Source organism: Sceloporus undulatus, chromosome 1 (genome assembly GCF_019175285.1).
Source record: "Sceloporus undulatus isolate JIND9_A2432 ecotype Alabama chromosome 1, SceUnd_v1.1, whole genome shotgun sequence".
Taxonomy (NCBI): domain Eukaryota; kingdom Metazoa; phylum Chordata; class Lepidosauria; order Squamata; family Phrynosomatidae; genus Sceloporus; species Sceloporus undulatus.
The window spans coordinates 109,389,088-109,404,724 of record NC_056522.1 but is presented as its reverse complement, the minus strand read 5'-3'; the positions used below and the strand labels follow the sequence as shown (position 1 = coordinate 109,404,724).

At 37.7% G+C, this 15,637-nt stretch overlaps 1 protein-coding gene across 1 annotated transcript in view; it reads left to right on the top strand.

Annotated features, from left to right (window-relative positions):
• SLC16A10 (solute carrier family 16 member 10) overlaps window positions 1–14,446 on the top strand; it is a 63,309-nt gene extending 48,863 nt beyond the window's left edge. The window contains exons 4-6 of the mRNA XM_042446787.1: window positions 8,014–8,157; window positions 10,910–11,138; window positions 13,559–14,446. Coding sequence (XP_042302721.1) covers window positions 8,014–8,157; window positions 10,910–11,138; window positions 13,559–13,794 — 609 coding nt within the window. The 3' untranslated portion in view covers window positions 13,795–14,446. The remainder of the gene's footprint in view (window positions 1–8,013; window positions 8,158–10,909; window positions 11,139–13,558) is intronic.
• The last annotated feature ends 1,191 nt before the right edge of the window (window positions 14,447–15,637 follow it).

The following is a 15,637-nucleotide window of genomic DNA, read 5'->3' as shown; positions in this document are numbered from 1 at the left end:
TCCATGATAAGGGAATCCTGTTGTTATATAACTACAACTACAGTTATGTGACCAACAAAAGTTTGCACTTAATTTTAGTCTTAGGAAGGGTGCTTGGAGGAGAGCTTCTTGGTCCCAAAGTTTGAACTCACCTTTGCAGATCTTGATTTTTATTTCATTCTTTTGCTCAAATTGTGCATCTTTTTTGATACTGGTCAAGGTCTAAATTTTACATAAGCATGCATCCCCCACTCCCGAGTTGAACTGGTCCTACCAAGTAAAAACAAGGTTGGCCTGATCATATAGTGAATTGAAGGTTTTGCCAGAAAAAGGCAGTCTGAAGTCTATTGATTCAGAATAGATTGTATTGAACTCAGCTTCAAAAAAGGGATGGCAAAAGAGGAAGCACTTATAGGCAGGTACCTTATATGCTGACATCCTGTGCTGGTGTGAAGAAAGCATCCTATTGGATAAGATGCTGAAACCCAAGAGTCACAAATTTTTGGCCCCTACACAATGCATGTCTTACTCTGATACCCAGATGGAATCAACCTCTTGTCGAGTAGCTGTAGTATGGGGCTTTCAACTTGGCTATGAGAAGGTTATGGATAACTTGATTAGAAAAGTGTTCTTATGTAGTTAAACTTTTTAGATGAAAACCAATACTAAAGGAGACTTATCCAATGTGATCTCGTACATATATTTTGGACTACCACTCCTAAAGCTCCCAGTTAGTTATTTGAACTAGAGCTGATGAGATCAGTGGGTCAAAGCATCTAAACGTTGATTTAAAGCATCTCTGAATGTTTATCTAGTCTTGATAAGATGGCTAGTTCTGAGTCTTTCAATAAGTGTATTAACACTGCACATTTATAGCAAGTTGAAATCACTATAAATGTCATGATTCCATTTTGCAGAATCTTAGGGTTTGTAGTTTGAGAGCAAAGCATGGTATAGTGCACTAAGCATTAGACTACGACTCTGGAGACCAGGGTTCAAATCCCCACTTAGCCATGGAAACCCACTGGGTTACCTTTGGCAAGTCACATTTCCTTAGCCCCAGAAGAAGACAAAGGCAAACACTCTCTGAACAAATCTTGCCAAAGAAAGCCCTGTAATAGGGTTGCCATAAGTCGGAAATGACTTTGAGGCGAACAACACAAAGTTTGAAGTATGTTAGGTAGAGTGATTTGTTGGAAAATTCTAGTGTTGTAGTCAGAAGATTCTGTAGGATGAAGTCATGATAGCAAAAGTAGTATCAATTTTTCTTACAGTTGTGTTGTATGGATTGGATATGCTCAGTAACTTCTTATTACATGACAATGGATTTATCCACCCACCTCATGAAATCAGAATAAATTGCTGGTGTTCAGCTTTAATCTCCCATATAGATAAAACAATGGGTGTCTACCTTGTAGTGAAGCCTAAGTGACCACTATTCAGGGAATTTTATCATGTGGTATATATGGCATCAGCTATTCCTAGGATGTACGCTTCAAAATAGCTTAGATCCTAAGAATAGAAGCACAGTTCTATTTGTAGATTGGGCCTTTTCTGTCTAGAGATAGTGCCCTGTATTTCCCCTGAATGGCCTGATTAACTGACAACAAGTGAATGAGAATAATAAGGCCTTGCCATTGTCTGTGACATCTTTGAAGTGTGGAAAATATCTGAGGCAGCATGGGATGTTCTGTTGGGGACTGCGGCCCCTGATCTTGCACATGCAGAAACACCCTCCAACTGCTGGAGCAGCCCTTTGGATATAACCTCAAATAATTCTCGTGCACAATGTCCAGTATCTATTTATCTGGTGTTTTTTTTTGTAATTTCAGTAAATAAATCTGATAGAAAAATGCACTAAAATCCCCACCCTCACCCCATAGAACACAATGTGTATCTCTTTTACCCTACTCTTGAAAACAAATGTCTACGGCACAATCCAATCAAGACTTGGCATGAGTCCATCCATTTCATTGTGATTAAAACACATTTAACCTCTATAGTTATGGATCTAGTTTACTCATAACTATATGAATTCAGTTCTAAAATACTTTTACTTAGTTTTTCAAACAGTTTTATACCAGTTTTTTGTATAATTGTCTTAATAGCAGTTAACTGCTTTCAAACAATTCTTATTTCCTTTGCCCCTATATAAGTAATACTATAAGTCAAATGTTACTGTTCTGTCAAAAGTGTGACCATCAGTCATCATAATGGCATCTTTCTCTTCCACTTTTTCTACCTTTTCCTCTCTTGTTATTTTTCCTTCATCCATGCTACCTTCCACACATTTTCTATCCCAAGATTAATATGGTACCTTGGTTTTTCAATTCAATGTTTTTCTAAGGCACCAGATCTTCAGCGACTCCTGTGTGCTTTACTTGCTTTTCTAATCTTTACATTTATCTTCCTTCAGATCTCAACCTCTGCTGCAATTTGACTATCCAGGTTAGTGAAATTCCCCCCTTTATACACTTCTGCAACTGCTCTGTACTTTTTGTCCCATTCTTGCACCTGTCAATATTGAGTTGGCAGTGCTTATGTTTGATTAGTCAGCCCATTCACTTCCATCTGAAAGCGGTACATTACATATGAAAGGTGTTAGGAATCTATTGTTTCCACAGTATTGTGCACTCTTTAATTGTACATGTTTATACCAGGGAAAACTTGTGACTATTTGTTGTCAGTGACTGCATCTCAGTACTTATTTTTTTTAGGACGTAATCTTTTCTCAGAACTGGTATAAACAGTTAGAGGGCAAAGTCAGGGCAAAATAATGGTGAGGCATGACAGTTAAATGAAATTAGATAATGTATGTATAAAACAATCAGTTAGGGTATAATATATCTCAGAGCTAAAAGGGGATTTAATCCTTACCACGTTTTCCTATGTATGTTTACCAGAAGTGAGTCCCCCTGAACTGACTGTGACTTACTTCCAAGTAAGTGAGTCTCCCATATCTATTTGCTATTGGTCTTTGACTATATACATTTCCACATTTATAATCTCATTATTCATACTCTATTCAGAGCTTGTTGTAACATCCGTTAATATAAATGAACAAAAACTCTGATGTCTATAATCTTGAAGACAACTTGGTGAATTCCACACTCAACAGGATTTCTGAAGACCTATTCCATCAAAATGAAAAGCAGATTGCATGTCACCCACCAAACCACTTCTGGGATAGTAAGGAACTGAAACCAAATGTTATGGAGTGAGAGAAACTGTGTTTTGGGAAGAAAAAGCAAGGCACCCAGTGTGTGCACAAAAGTTTGTATGCCTAACTGTAACATTAATGGTCTTGATTTGTGGATTATTAGCATGTATTCAGTTTACATTCATGAAAGTCTGAGATATCATAGAAGGAAGAAATATTATTTTGGAACAGAGTTCAGTATTTGGTGTTCAGCATCCATAGTTGTGTTAATATGGAACAAAACTGGACAATTTATTTGGTATGTACTTTGTATTTTAGAATACATAACCCTTTGTTTTCTCATTACACACAATAATATGTGTTCCAGCTCATTCTCCCATTTTGCCACAGGAGTTTGTGACATTGTTGGGTGTCATTATTCCTGTTTCTCAGAAATAAGATCTTGTCCATACCAAGAAATATGCCTTTCAAGTAAAATTCTGATCTTGTGCATTTACCATTTTTGTGCACCTCTAGTGTTAGGCCCCCCACCATGACAGTGTGCACAGAATAGGAAGGAAATCCAATTTATATCTGCTAAAATGACCAATGAAGTTACCATGGAAAATGAAATGAAAGACTAGCTGCAGAGAAACACTCCCCTTGAGTAAGGTAACAGCAAAAGTTGTATAATGCCCTGGAAATTAAACAGTTTGAACATTTCCATTATCATTTCAAATGGTCCATTCTCCCATGGTAACAATAGCGTATTTCTAGACCTTTTCTCCATGTTTATCCCTGGTGGGAGTTAACAACACTGTTGCTATGCCACTGGCTTTATAACAAGTGTTGTACTGGAGAGGGAATGCAAACCTTTACTATTACTGAGATGTATTAGCATAATGGAAGATATAGAATGAGGAAAATGATTAAGCAGACACTGGATACTTTCCCCCTTTCTTTAACAATGTTTACTTCATGTTAGCTGTTTTAAATGGCATCATATCTTGAAAGGTTGTTTAGCTTTGAATTAGAAGAGCAAAGAGACATATCATATGGCTGATTGGGGGGGGGGGGGGTATGGTTAAAGCTCCATTATAAATGACAGGATGTTCCTTTGTAGCCAGAAGTAAGCACTGCTAAGTTCATTATAGTTCCCTCCTTAGTAATTATGCATTGGATTGCAGTGGTATTCTACCTGAGCAATTAAAAATAGTGCTGTACAGTATTCATTTTTTTGCACATAGAGTGGGCTCTTGGTATCTGCTGGGGTTTGGTTCCAGGATTCCTTCATGGATACCAACATCTATGGATGCTCAAGTCCTATTATATACAGTGGCATAGTATTTTCAAGCCATGGATGGTTAAATCCATGGATGCATAATCTGTGGATATGCAGGGCTGACAGTACCTCTGTCTGTCTGTGTGTGTGTGTGTGTGTGTGTGTGTGTGTGAGAGAGAGAGAGAGAGAGAGAGAGAAGCTTTATACACATAATTCCTTGGTGTATGGGCATGAGAAGTGTCATGCTGTCTTTAACTTCAAAACATACTGTACCACTATGATATAATTAATGTCAAAATTGTACCTCTGAAGGTATAGTTGACAAAGTGTGAGGTGGATATGGTAGTTAATAATAGGCCATGACTAAGTTCCCTGGGATCCTAAGTACTTACTTTCTGGGGCACCGTTTCAGATTAATGTTATAGTATTCATAATTAATACTTAATTGGTGGTGGTGGTTGTGTGCCTTCAAGTCATTTCCAACTTAATTACTTATAATTATTATTATAATACTTATTATATTTTCTTCCAGTGGTTATGTGTCCTCTCTGAAACAAGATGAATACTTTTGGGGATGCTCAGGTCTTTTCCTGCTTTGTTTTCAAATTTAAAAACATATCCCAGGATCAGGTAGTTTGATCCTTCTTTTTTCCCTTGATCCAGAGTAAATTGTACTAACATAACTAATTATCATTCTATAAGCCTTGAGAGCATTGTGAACCTTTAAAATGTATACTGTTATTGCTACCCCTCAAGAGTGGAGTGTATTTTACCATATGATAGTGTGGGAGCAAATGATTTTGTTGAGCTCACCGTGCAAGTTCATGATTTCATGAAGATCTTGACATAGAATCAAACAGCAAATGTGCGAACTCTGTTCTGGCTGTACATTCTTGGGATTATTTACATGGAAAGAATGTCTGTTCAAATAAATTAGATATATTTTCAATTACAGTGGTACCCCGGGATACGAATGCGCCGCCTTACGAAATTTCCGGGTTACGAAAAAAATCCATTTAAAAAAACTGTTCCGGGTTACGAAGGTTGTTTCGGGTTACGAAAAAATTTTTGGTGCTTTTCAGCGCTATTTCACACGAAATCGCGGCTTTTCCCCATTAGCGCCTATGGGTTTTTCGGCTTGCGAAGTATTTCGGGTTACGAAAGCGGCGGCGGAACGAATTAATTTCGTAACCCGGGGTACCTCTGTACAGGCATTTGCTAGCTTGCCAAAAGGTCAGGAGAATAAATCCATTTATGTTTTAGTACAGTAGCTTTCAGATTATACACAAGCTGCTTGGTGTACTAATATTGACTGTTCTTAAATTTAAAATATGTGTCCTATGGCTTACATGAAAGAACAATAGGGAAGGAAGACATTAATTATTTCCAATGGAGGCTATTTGCTTTTTAAGATACTGTAAGTTAAAAAGATAAGCACATACATTTATTTAATGCATTTGCTATTCAACAATGAGTAAATTAGCATGCTGTTACACATATAAAATATAAAATCCATAAATAAACACTTATTTTACAGCAATGAACCAGTTTTTATATGTCTCTATTGTATGACTATTTGAAAAGGGGTTGAAAAAAATCAAAAGGCCTTACGTACATTTTCTTTAATAATTTTATGAAAAACTTTAAATCTTTTAAATTAATTTATATCAGTGGGCTTTTTGAGTAAACTACTTATAGTTTATTAAGTTGGTGTGAGTGTTAAATATGTTGTAATTTATCTGAACTAGAAACCCATCCACTACATCCACTAGGACGTAAGCTAATTTCCATACCTGCTATATTATCTTTTTCCAACTTTAATCTTGCTTCCTTAAATCTCAGTGTATCTTAATATATTTCTTTAAGAGTTTCTACTTGTATAAAATAACATTTTCTAATTACTTATTTTCTTTGTTTTATTTTTACTGTTTTTAGATTTTTAATTTTTAAAAAATAAATTTAAAAAATAAATTTAATTTATTGTTTTAGATTTTTAAACAACAATTAGACCAGTGGACTGAAATCCACAAAAGCTCATGCTAAAATAAACCAGTCTCAAAAATAATTCTTGATTCCTTCTAGGTTCTTTTTCATTTTAGCACTGATGTAGAAACTGAAGTATGACTTACCCATTTGAGCAGACAGAAACACATTTTCTAAGATTGGTTAGTGAAGACATGACTAGCACAGAGATTTTAAAGATCTGCTCTGTGACTAATCTAGACACTTTGCATAGTTTCCTGCCAACTTATGGCAACCCCATGAAGTTCACAGGTTTTTTTAAGGCAAGGAATACTCAGTGATTTTGCCAGTTCCTTCTTATGAAATGTAGCCTACAGCACTTGTTATTCATTGGTGGTCTTCCATCCAAGTACTGTACTAGCCAGAGCTGACCCTGCTTAGTTTCTAAGATTAGGTGGTGCCTTAAGTGTACTGAGGCCTTCACCACATTAGTTACATGGTTACATTGGCATGGGACAGTCTGTCCAAAAGGACGGTCTCCCGGTGCCTAGCTTTGGTCCGCGGGGAAGCTGCAGCCTCCAGACCACGGGACTTCCCCGTGGACCAAAAAGAACCCTCAAAAAGCGGGTTCTTCTTGTGGTGCCATTATGACGCCGCAGTACGCAGGTGGCACAGTCACGATGTCACAATGGCGGTGCGGTGTGCGGACGCTAGACGTCTGTCATGTAACGTTGGCAGCACCCATCTCTACAAGGCGCCACCATTTTGATGCTCTCGTCACGTGCCAGGGGCAAGGGGTGTCTAGAAGTGCTGCCCCTCGCACGTGACGAGGGTGCCCTATCGCGCCCATCTGGACCGGGCCATAGTGTCTCCCAGCCTTATCCCTGAAATCTGTCCTTACCAAGCAGCAGCTTCTGTGGGTAATGGCGTCTGTTCCGCTGTCAGTTGGCAAGCAGTTGACTAATGTTTCCAACCCTTCCTGTGATCAGTCTCTCTTGTGACAAGGAGAAGTAGGGTCCCTGTCACACTTCCTTCTCGCTGCACTAAACATTGCTCTCGTGCGGCAAGGTCTGTTATGCCTGAACACTTATAGCAGCTGCTGCCTTATAAGTGGAGACTGGGGGACATTTACGGTCCCTAAGTATTGCATAAAGCAATATGTAGGCATCTTAAATACAAAGCAGTCACAAATGGGTTACTCTAGATTATGCATTTGTAACTGCTTAGTGAATTCCAGCTTGTATATCTATCTTGACTTTGTTGCATGTGTTCCAAAAAAGGATAATGTGGTTACATTCAGTTGTATCTCAACTGTAAGCTCAGATATGAACAACCCTTCATTTATTCCTTTGTGTAAGATGTAAACAAGCCATTGTTTCAGTTCATCCAAACTGGAAAATAGTGGTATCAGTTTGGAAGAAGAGAGGATCCTGAAAGACAATCTGAAGTTAATTTTGGATCGTTGCTGGTTTACCACTGAAGTTAGTCAACTCATGAAGGAAGAAAATGAGGGGGCTGTATGCATGGACAAAGATTTGTTAATATCTTAGCATAAACCAGATTTATAAAAGTAGGACTAAAATATGACTCTTTCTGTTATATATGTATGTAGAATTTTTGCCAAATTCAACTCCTGTTTCCTGTTTCACAGCTAAAGCATGTGAAAGAACGCATTGGTGAAGATGTTCCAGATGTAACACTTCTGCTTTGCCTTGGCATTACTTCAGGAGTTGGACGATTGGTCTTTGGCAGAATTGCAGATTACATTCCTGGTGCAAAAAAGGTTTATCTACAGGTACAGCTTTGCACAATAACCCTCATCATAAGATTAGAAGTAATATATTACAAGAGACCTAAGACCACTGTGGTCTACCACTTTCTCTCCCCCCCCTTTTTTCTTTTACTGCCCTGCACATTATTATACAGAATGTAACACTACAAAACAATGTTATGATGCCTGTAGTTCTGTAATGAAAGAAAATCTGACAGTTTATATTATCACACATGTATTTTACTTGTAATATAACATTTAACTGAATTATTAACCTTTATTTATAAAGCGCTGTAAGTTTACACAGCGCTGTACATCAATTTTTTAGTCAGACGGTTCCCTGCCCTCAGGCTTACAATCTAAAAGAATGTTACTTTATAACTTATTTAACAAGAAACAATCAAGATAAAGAGTGGTTATAAGGATAGCAGAGTAGGGGCAAAAAGATATGGTTCCTCTACCCCAGTCTGTTTTTTCTGAAATCTGCGAATGATGCTGAAAACAGACATGGTAGTGTCTAGGCTTTCCTTGAGGACTTGCTAGCATTTTTGTCATCCCATCTTTCAGTACATTGAGGAAGAGAAATGAGGATGATTATTGAAGCTTCTAGACTGCAGGGAGGACTTTATGCCCATCTTCACTCTTATTTAAATAATTGGAGTGTAAAGTGGCCGACTAGTTTAAAGAAGAAACTACTTAAAAGAAGAGAGCAGCTTTGAGTGATCAATTGAATGCTCTCCACATTAATCTGTTTTCTATAAATCTTTTCCAAATTGGATATGAGGCAATAATTTCTACCTTTTACTACTTTGGATACACTGCTCATATTATTTTCTGTATTCTTTCACCCTTACTCTTTTGCTTTTGCCCTCTCCGTTTGTTGTTTCCTTCCTTAGTGTTTTGTTCTCTTCATTGGTTTGCATATTTGAGACATTTCTCTTTCTGATTTGCCCAAGCATAGGTACCAGTTTATCAGAATAGCTAAACATGCCGTTTGGACCTATGCAGTCCAGGACTAGCTGTCATCCAATACAATTATGGGCATTCTAAAGTCTGCTCTGCGAAAACCCTTATCAGACAGGAAGCCTGTTGGATTTAAGGGAGTCAAAGATGAAACAATCATTTCTCTTGAAGTATGACTCCCACAGAGAACTTTAATCAGAATGCAAAGAAGGATATCTTTATGTTCAAGACTCAGCAGGGCCACTTGCAAGTGATGGCATCCAAGAAAATCCCTTTGTTCAGTCTATTGTAGCCTGAGTAAATATTTCCTCACCTGTGTGATTAGGAAGGAGCACATATGGTTGATTCACTGGAGTCGGCAGATAACAGGAAGAGAAGCTAAATGGATTCCTCTTTGAAGTTTCAGTGTTAGGAAACAACATGCCTGAGCAGGGGAAGATTAGTTCAACAGTAATTGATCCTTTGCCTAATAGAAATATTGAACCAATACCTTAATCAAAATAGAATAGAAATTTAAGTCCAGTATTCTATTTGTGGTAAGATAATTTTATTAGTGTTTAAATATATTAAAGAAGCCAATAAAGTTTATTTAAAAAAACATAAATGAAGTTCCACTACTTTGCTTGATGGAAAGCAGGCTTGTGAGAGGCAATATGATATAGTAGATAGAATGTCAGTCTTGGGTTGGCTAGTGTGATTTTACATGGCAGCTTTCCTGTGAGTTTGAATACTATTGCAGTGAACATGAACTTGAGCAGATTGAACTGGGCCAGGGAAAATTGCCTTCCCGCAGAGGGTTTTGTGCTTAGTCTCTCTTTCTCTTTAAAAAATTGCTTGTGAACAATTGCTTAGATACTCAAAAGAGGAGGTGCATGGGCTTGAAATAATTATTCTCCCTTTACCTTAAGAATTTATGAAGTGACTTGACACTGTAACATAAATCCTATTGTTTGTCCTCAGATTAGGCCCATTAAAACAGTGAAATTTGCCTTATTCAGTGGATCTATTTTAGTTAGGTTTGACAAATAGGATTAAAGTCTATGACAGAGGGAAGACATTGCCTTGTTGCTGATTGCAACTTTTTCTGGCTTATTGTGAAAGGCTAACATGAAAAACAAGGATCGTTCTCCATCTAAAAACAGATCATTCCCTATATACACACATGGAGAACATGTAGTCCTCCAAATGTTGTTGGACTGTTCTGTTATAATATCTTACTATTGGCTAGGGCACAGTTCAACAACATCTGCTCAGCTGCACATTCCCCACCCGGGTCTGCAGCATAACAGGTCTAATTATTGAGAGGGCCTGCTGCAGCTATCATTCTGAATAACCAAAGTATTCAGTGGTGACCATGTCATATAAATTTTGCTTTCTGCATGAGACCGAAATTGCACTATCTTGCAATGAAACTTTGATTTTTAATAAAAGACTTTGGATCAGTTGGAATGAACAATAGCTGATGGCTGTGTTCCATCATTCGGGAAAGCTCTACTTCAGCAAGGGCTTCTGTGAAGTGAATGGGAGGGAGAGGCTTTTTGCAAATTATCTTTCTTTTGCAGCTTCTATATGCTGGAGCAGATCTTGAGGTGTGTATTTGGGGGAGGAGGTTGCAGAGGGAAAGAAGAATCAATCAACAAAAATGTGCATTCATTAAATTCTCCCCTGGATGGAGTAGCCTTCCATGAGCAGAGGGACACAGCTCATGCTCTGGAATGGATGTATAACATCAACACTACCCTGAGCCTACTCCCTTTGTTTTATGTCTCTGCAATGCAACTTGACACTTACATTTTACTTTCCCAATGTGCAGGTTATTTCATTTTTCTTCATTGGCCTGATGTCTATGATGATTCCATTATGCTATACCTTTGGAGGTCTTATTGCTGTCTGCCTCTTCATGGGTCTTTTTGATGGTTGCTTCATTAGCATCATGGCACCTATTGCATTTGAACTTGTTGGTGCACAGTATGTTTCTCAGGCAATTGGATTCCTTTTGGGCTTCATGTCTGTACCAATGACAGTTGGTCCACCTATTGCAGGTAAGCAGGATACTTATTTTTAAAAACTGAGTAAAGCAGAGTAATTAACTCTGAAGTATAAAGAATTGTGGCACTGCTTAACTTATTAAGAGTTAATTAGTTGTATTCTTGTGTAGTTTGAACTCTGACAATCCCCATTTGTCAGTGGTTTGTTTGTTTGTTTGATTTATATTTTAGCATGAGCATTTGTGGATATCAGTGCACTTCCTCAGATGCAGTGACTGTATTTTTACTGTTGTAACCCGCCCAGATTCTTCGTGATTGGGCGAGCTATAAATAAATCTTATTACTTATCAAATGCTTGTGCTAAAATATGTCAGTTAGTCCTAAAGGGGCCATAGATTCCTCCTCCCTTTTCCCTCTCATCCTCGTGTGTGTGTGTGTGTGTGTGTGTGTGTGTGTGTGTATGCCTTCAAGTTGCCTGTCAGTTTATGGCGACTGCATGGATTTCATCGGATTTTCTTAGGCAAGAAATACTCAAAGGTGGTTTTGCCAGTTTCTTCCTCTGAAATATAGCCTGCAGCACCAGGTATTTGTTGGTAGTCTCCTATACAAGTACTAACCAGGTCTGACCCTGCTTTGCTTCCAAGATTAAACAGGATCTGATGTCTTTAAGGTATTTAGGCCTTGGAGTTTATATTATCCATTCTATGATGGAGTGCAGGGGGAAATTGATTAAACATCCAAACAGGATATGTTGATAATCAAGGATGATGGCAATGCAAAAGTAAGAAACAGAGCAAAACCAAAGATCATTGGAAAATTTGGCCTAGGACTGAGAAAAGAAGCAGGATAGCAACAGACTGAGTTTTGTGAGGCCAGCCACCAAAAAACCCAACAATAATTGGAAATGGAAGATGGAGAAGATCTATTTTCTCTGCAAAACAAGACCAGGAACAGTTGTGGCACCAACCATAATGCCAAAATACAACTTGAAGAACATCCTTGTAGAATTTAAAGATGATATAAAAAAATAGATTTACCCTATTTAGCCTAACTGACTGGAGCTAAAAGAACTCCATACTTAAGTCAGGGGCATTGTGAAGGAAGAAATATGAAAAAGATACTGTCTGCAGCCAAAAAGAACAAAAAGCCTCACTGAATGACAGGTTAATCTCTTCAAACAGTTAAGGGTGGACAACAAGCAAAAGTAAAAGGTGACAGAAACAGGTTAAGAATCTGTGACAGGAAGGTGACAGAAACAACTGTTCAGCAACTTATGTGCAGAGACAAAGAAAACTACTATAATAGTCAATAAAGAGAAATAGAAGAGAACAAAAAGCTATCCCAAGAGGCCTCTTCCACATGATAAGAGAAATAAAAGGAAGATTTAAACTAAGAGTGAGAATGCTATATGACCAGTAGGAGAACATGCTTTATGATCAAGAATAAATGAAAAGTGCAAATATTACATGGAAGCACTATATAAAAGAGGTGAAAGAATGACAGATTCATTCAAGGAAGAATTATTTGAAGATGAACCCACAATTTTAGAAAGTGAAGTAGAAACTAAACTCAAGGCACTTGGAAGAAAGAAATCATCAAGAACAGATGGTTTAGCAATGAAGCTGTTTCAAGCTATAATGTAGAATATTTTATAAATACAATGTATACTTTTAAAAATTATTTTCAACCTATGGATGCTTGAATCGGTGGATAAAGAATCCATGGATAAGGAGAGCCAACTGTACTTTGCTTCTGAATGATACACATACAAATCGACTAACACATTTAAGCATGTAATAAACTCATAGGATACATGAATTTAGATAATTTGATTTTCTGGATTGGAAGATTAATAATTTTGAAGCAAAAAGAGAGAGAGAGAGAGAGAGAGAGAGAGAGAGAGAGGACAGAACCCAGACTACATGTGGGTAATATGCTGAAAGCCGCACGGGGAAAAGGGGTGTCGCGTCCCATAAGGGGTAATGGTGTGTGTGCCCATGGGGTGTGTGAGCCACCGCACCGCCGCATGCACAAGCCCCATTAATTTAAATGGGGCTTGAGCATAGGCGGGATTCCCTTTATGCGGGGGGTCCAGAACAGATCCCCCGCGTAAAGGAAGGGCGGACTGTATTTGAGCTGTGTAATACAAAGGGATGCTTGGTACATATTCTTTATGATCCCTTAGTTTCAGTACTGAATCCTAATATACTAATAAAAATGGCTGGCATCCTGTTCAGTAGTTACGAGATCATAAATTTGAATTACTGTCATGTAACTGCTGGGGATTTGCATTTATAGTTGGTAACAACTAAAGGTGAACCTTTTGTATTGAATTGCATGGTTTGCATTATACTAATCAGGATGCTTAATCATCATAGTCTTAATTATACTGCCGTATCTCCATCTGTCACTAAGCATGTCAAATTCAACTTCTTTGTCATATTGTAGTGGTAATAGTATTCTTTTTTCCTCAGGACAACTACGTGATCTTCTAGGTACGTACGATGTAGCATTCTACTTAGCAGGAGTTCCCCCTATTATTGGAGGAGCTGTTTTGTGTTTCATCCCATGGGTGCATGAAAAGGAAAAATCCAAAGAACAAGCAAGTCCTGTAGATGGGGAAACTACAGAGAAAATGCTGGAAATCAAAAGTACCTCAGGATTGGACTCCTTTGTGAAACCTGGCAAAGAATCAGAGTCTGTTATTTAATTATTGATATTTTTCTACCAGATTGAATTTATTTTTTTATAAAAACTAGGTTAGGGTTCTGTTTTTGAATTGAATGTACCACATGATTGTACTTCAAAAGCAAAGCCATCACAAGAATCAAAGTCATGATGCAGGTTAAAACAAAATTGCTAACAGCATGGATATTATTTTACTTTTTTGGTTGGATCCATTTTCAAGCTGCATTTCTTCATAATGAAGTTTTACATCATAAGCATATGTACTGGTGAGTGTGTATGTAAGCAGAACTTTAAAAGCAAGCAACAAACACATGTTGATGCATTTATGGAACTGAAGAACTCTGCCTTTTATTAACTGATCTTTTCAGAATGCCTTCAGTAGTTTTTAATCCGTCCAATGGAATGATTCATCTAGGAATTTTTATAGCATCTGAAAGTTTTAAGGACATTACTGTTAATTTTAAAAAAAGGTTTTGTGGTGTGTCTCTCTGGATTAATTGTTTTTTTAGATCCTCTTAAACCAAATCCTATGTAGTGTTAGACATGCCAAAGTCCATTTATTTCAGTGGGTTTAAGAATGTCTAATGTTGCATAGGGTTACAGCCTTAATGTCTGCAATGAACTGTCCCTGGAGGATTAAACTGTGAAATATAATTTTTCGATGAAGTACTGTTCATTTTTAGATATTTGTCAATCTTTGGTTGCTTAATTCTGCAATAGGCTCTTTATTGCATTGCATAGGGATGGCATTGTGTTGATTCATATTTTAAATAATTAAATGAACTGTTGTTATAATATCAAGTAATTCCTACGTAAGTAGATAGGCATACACTAACCCCCCCCCAAACAACAACAACAACAACAACCCTTTCCTCAAGTTATCTTTAGGGCCTGGGGATTATAATCCAAGGAATTAATTATTATAGTATTTCTAGTAACATTAAAATCATACAGTATATGAACAGCTATAGTGATGCAATTTTTTTTTCTAGTTAAAGCTCTCTATTCTCATTATTTGGCCTAAAGTTCAGTAATTTTAAAGTTCCAATCAAAAGGCATACATAGAATAGTACTAAAACTCATCTTGTTTCAGTCCTGTCATACCTGGTCCTCCTCTTTCACTAGCACAGGCTACATGCGGCCACAAGGTGATTTTTTTGTGAATCCCAGGCCCCCCCCCCAATTATTTAGGGGAAAATGCATCCAAATGACTCCCAGTGACCTCTTGGGAACACGGGCAGTTTTACAATATTTTGACTAAAGGTTTAGGTCCTGGTAAGTCTGTTATTTCAACAGAAAGTGACCAAGAAGAGCCGGGGCATTTGGGGGATTCCCCCCTCCCAAAAAAAAATTGGGGATGCAGGAGGTTAGGTTACAGTTACATTGGCCCCCAAACCAGAAAGAGTTGACAACTGCTGCCCTATATGAAGAGGGAAGACTCTTTTCTTTGGTCCATAACAGGAGTTCTGAGACAACATGGAAGCACAATCCTTCATTCACATTTCAAACTATAGGCTACACGTAGCTGAATATTCTGGGCTCCCTCTATAGTGCTATCCTTTAACTTTTTGCTATTGTCTTATAGTCTTACTTTTTCTTCCCTGTTCCTGGGGAGTAGAAACAACACTTGCTTGATCCTGGAAAGATATTCAGGCCCTAGTTTGGTTTCAATAGCTGAATGGTGTAAAACTTCTCTTTCTAACACTTGAATACTGGGAATCCTATACACCATGCTCACTTTGGGACCTTGAAAGTCCTGAAGGAACGAAGCAAGAGGAAATAAATGCCAAAAGTTTCTTGAAGGGAGACTCAGAATGTTGGATAACTAGTTGAGATAAGCTCTGCAGTGAAATAATTTGATGCAA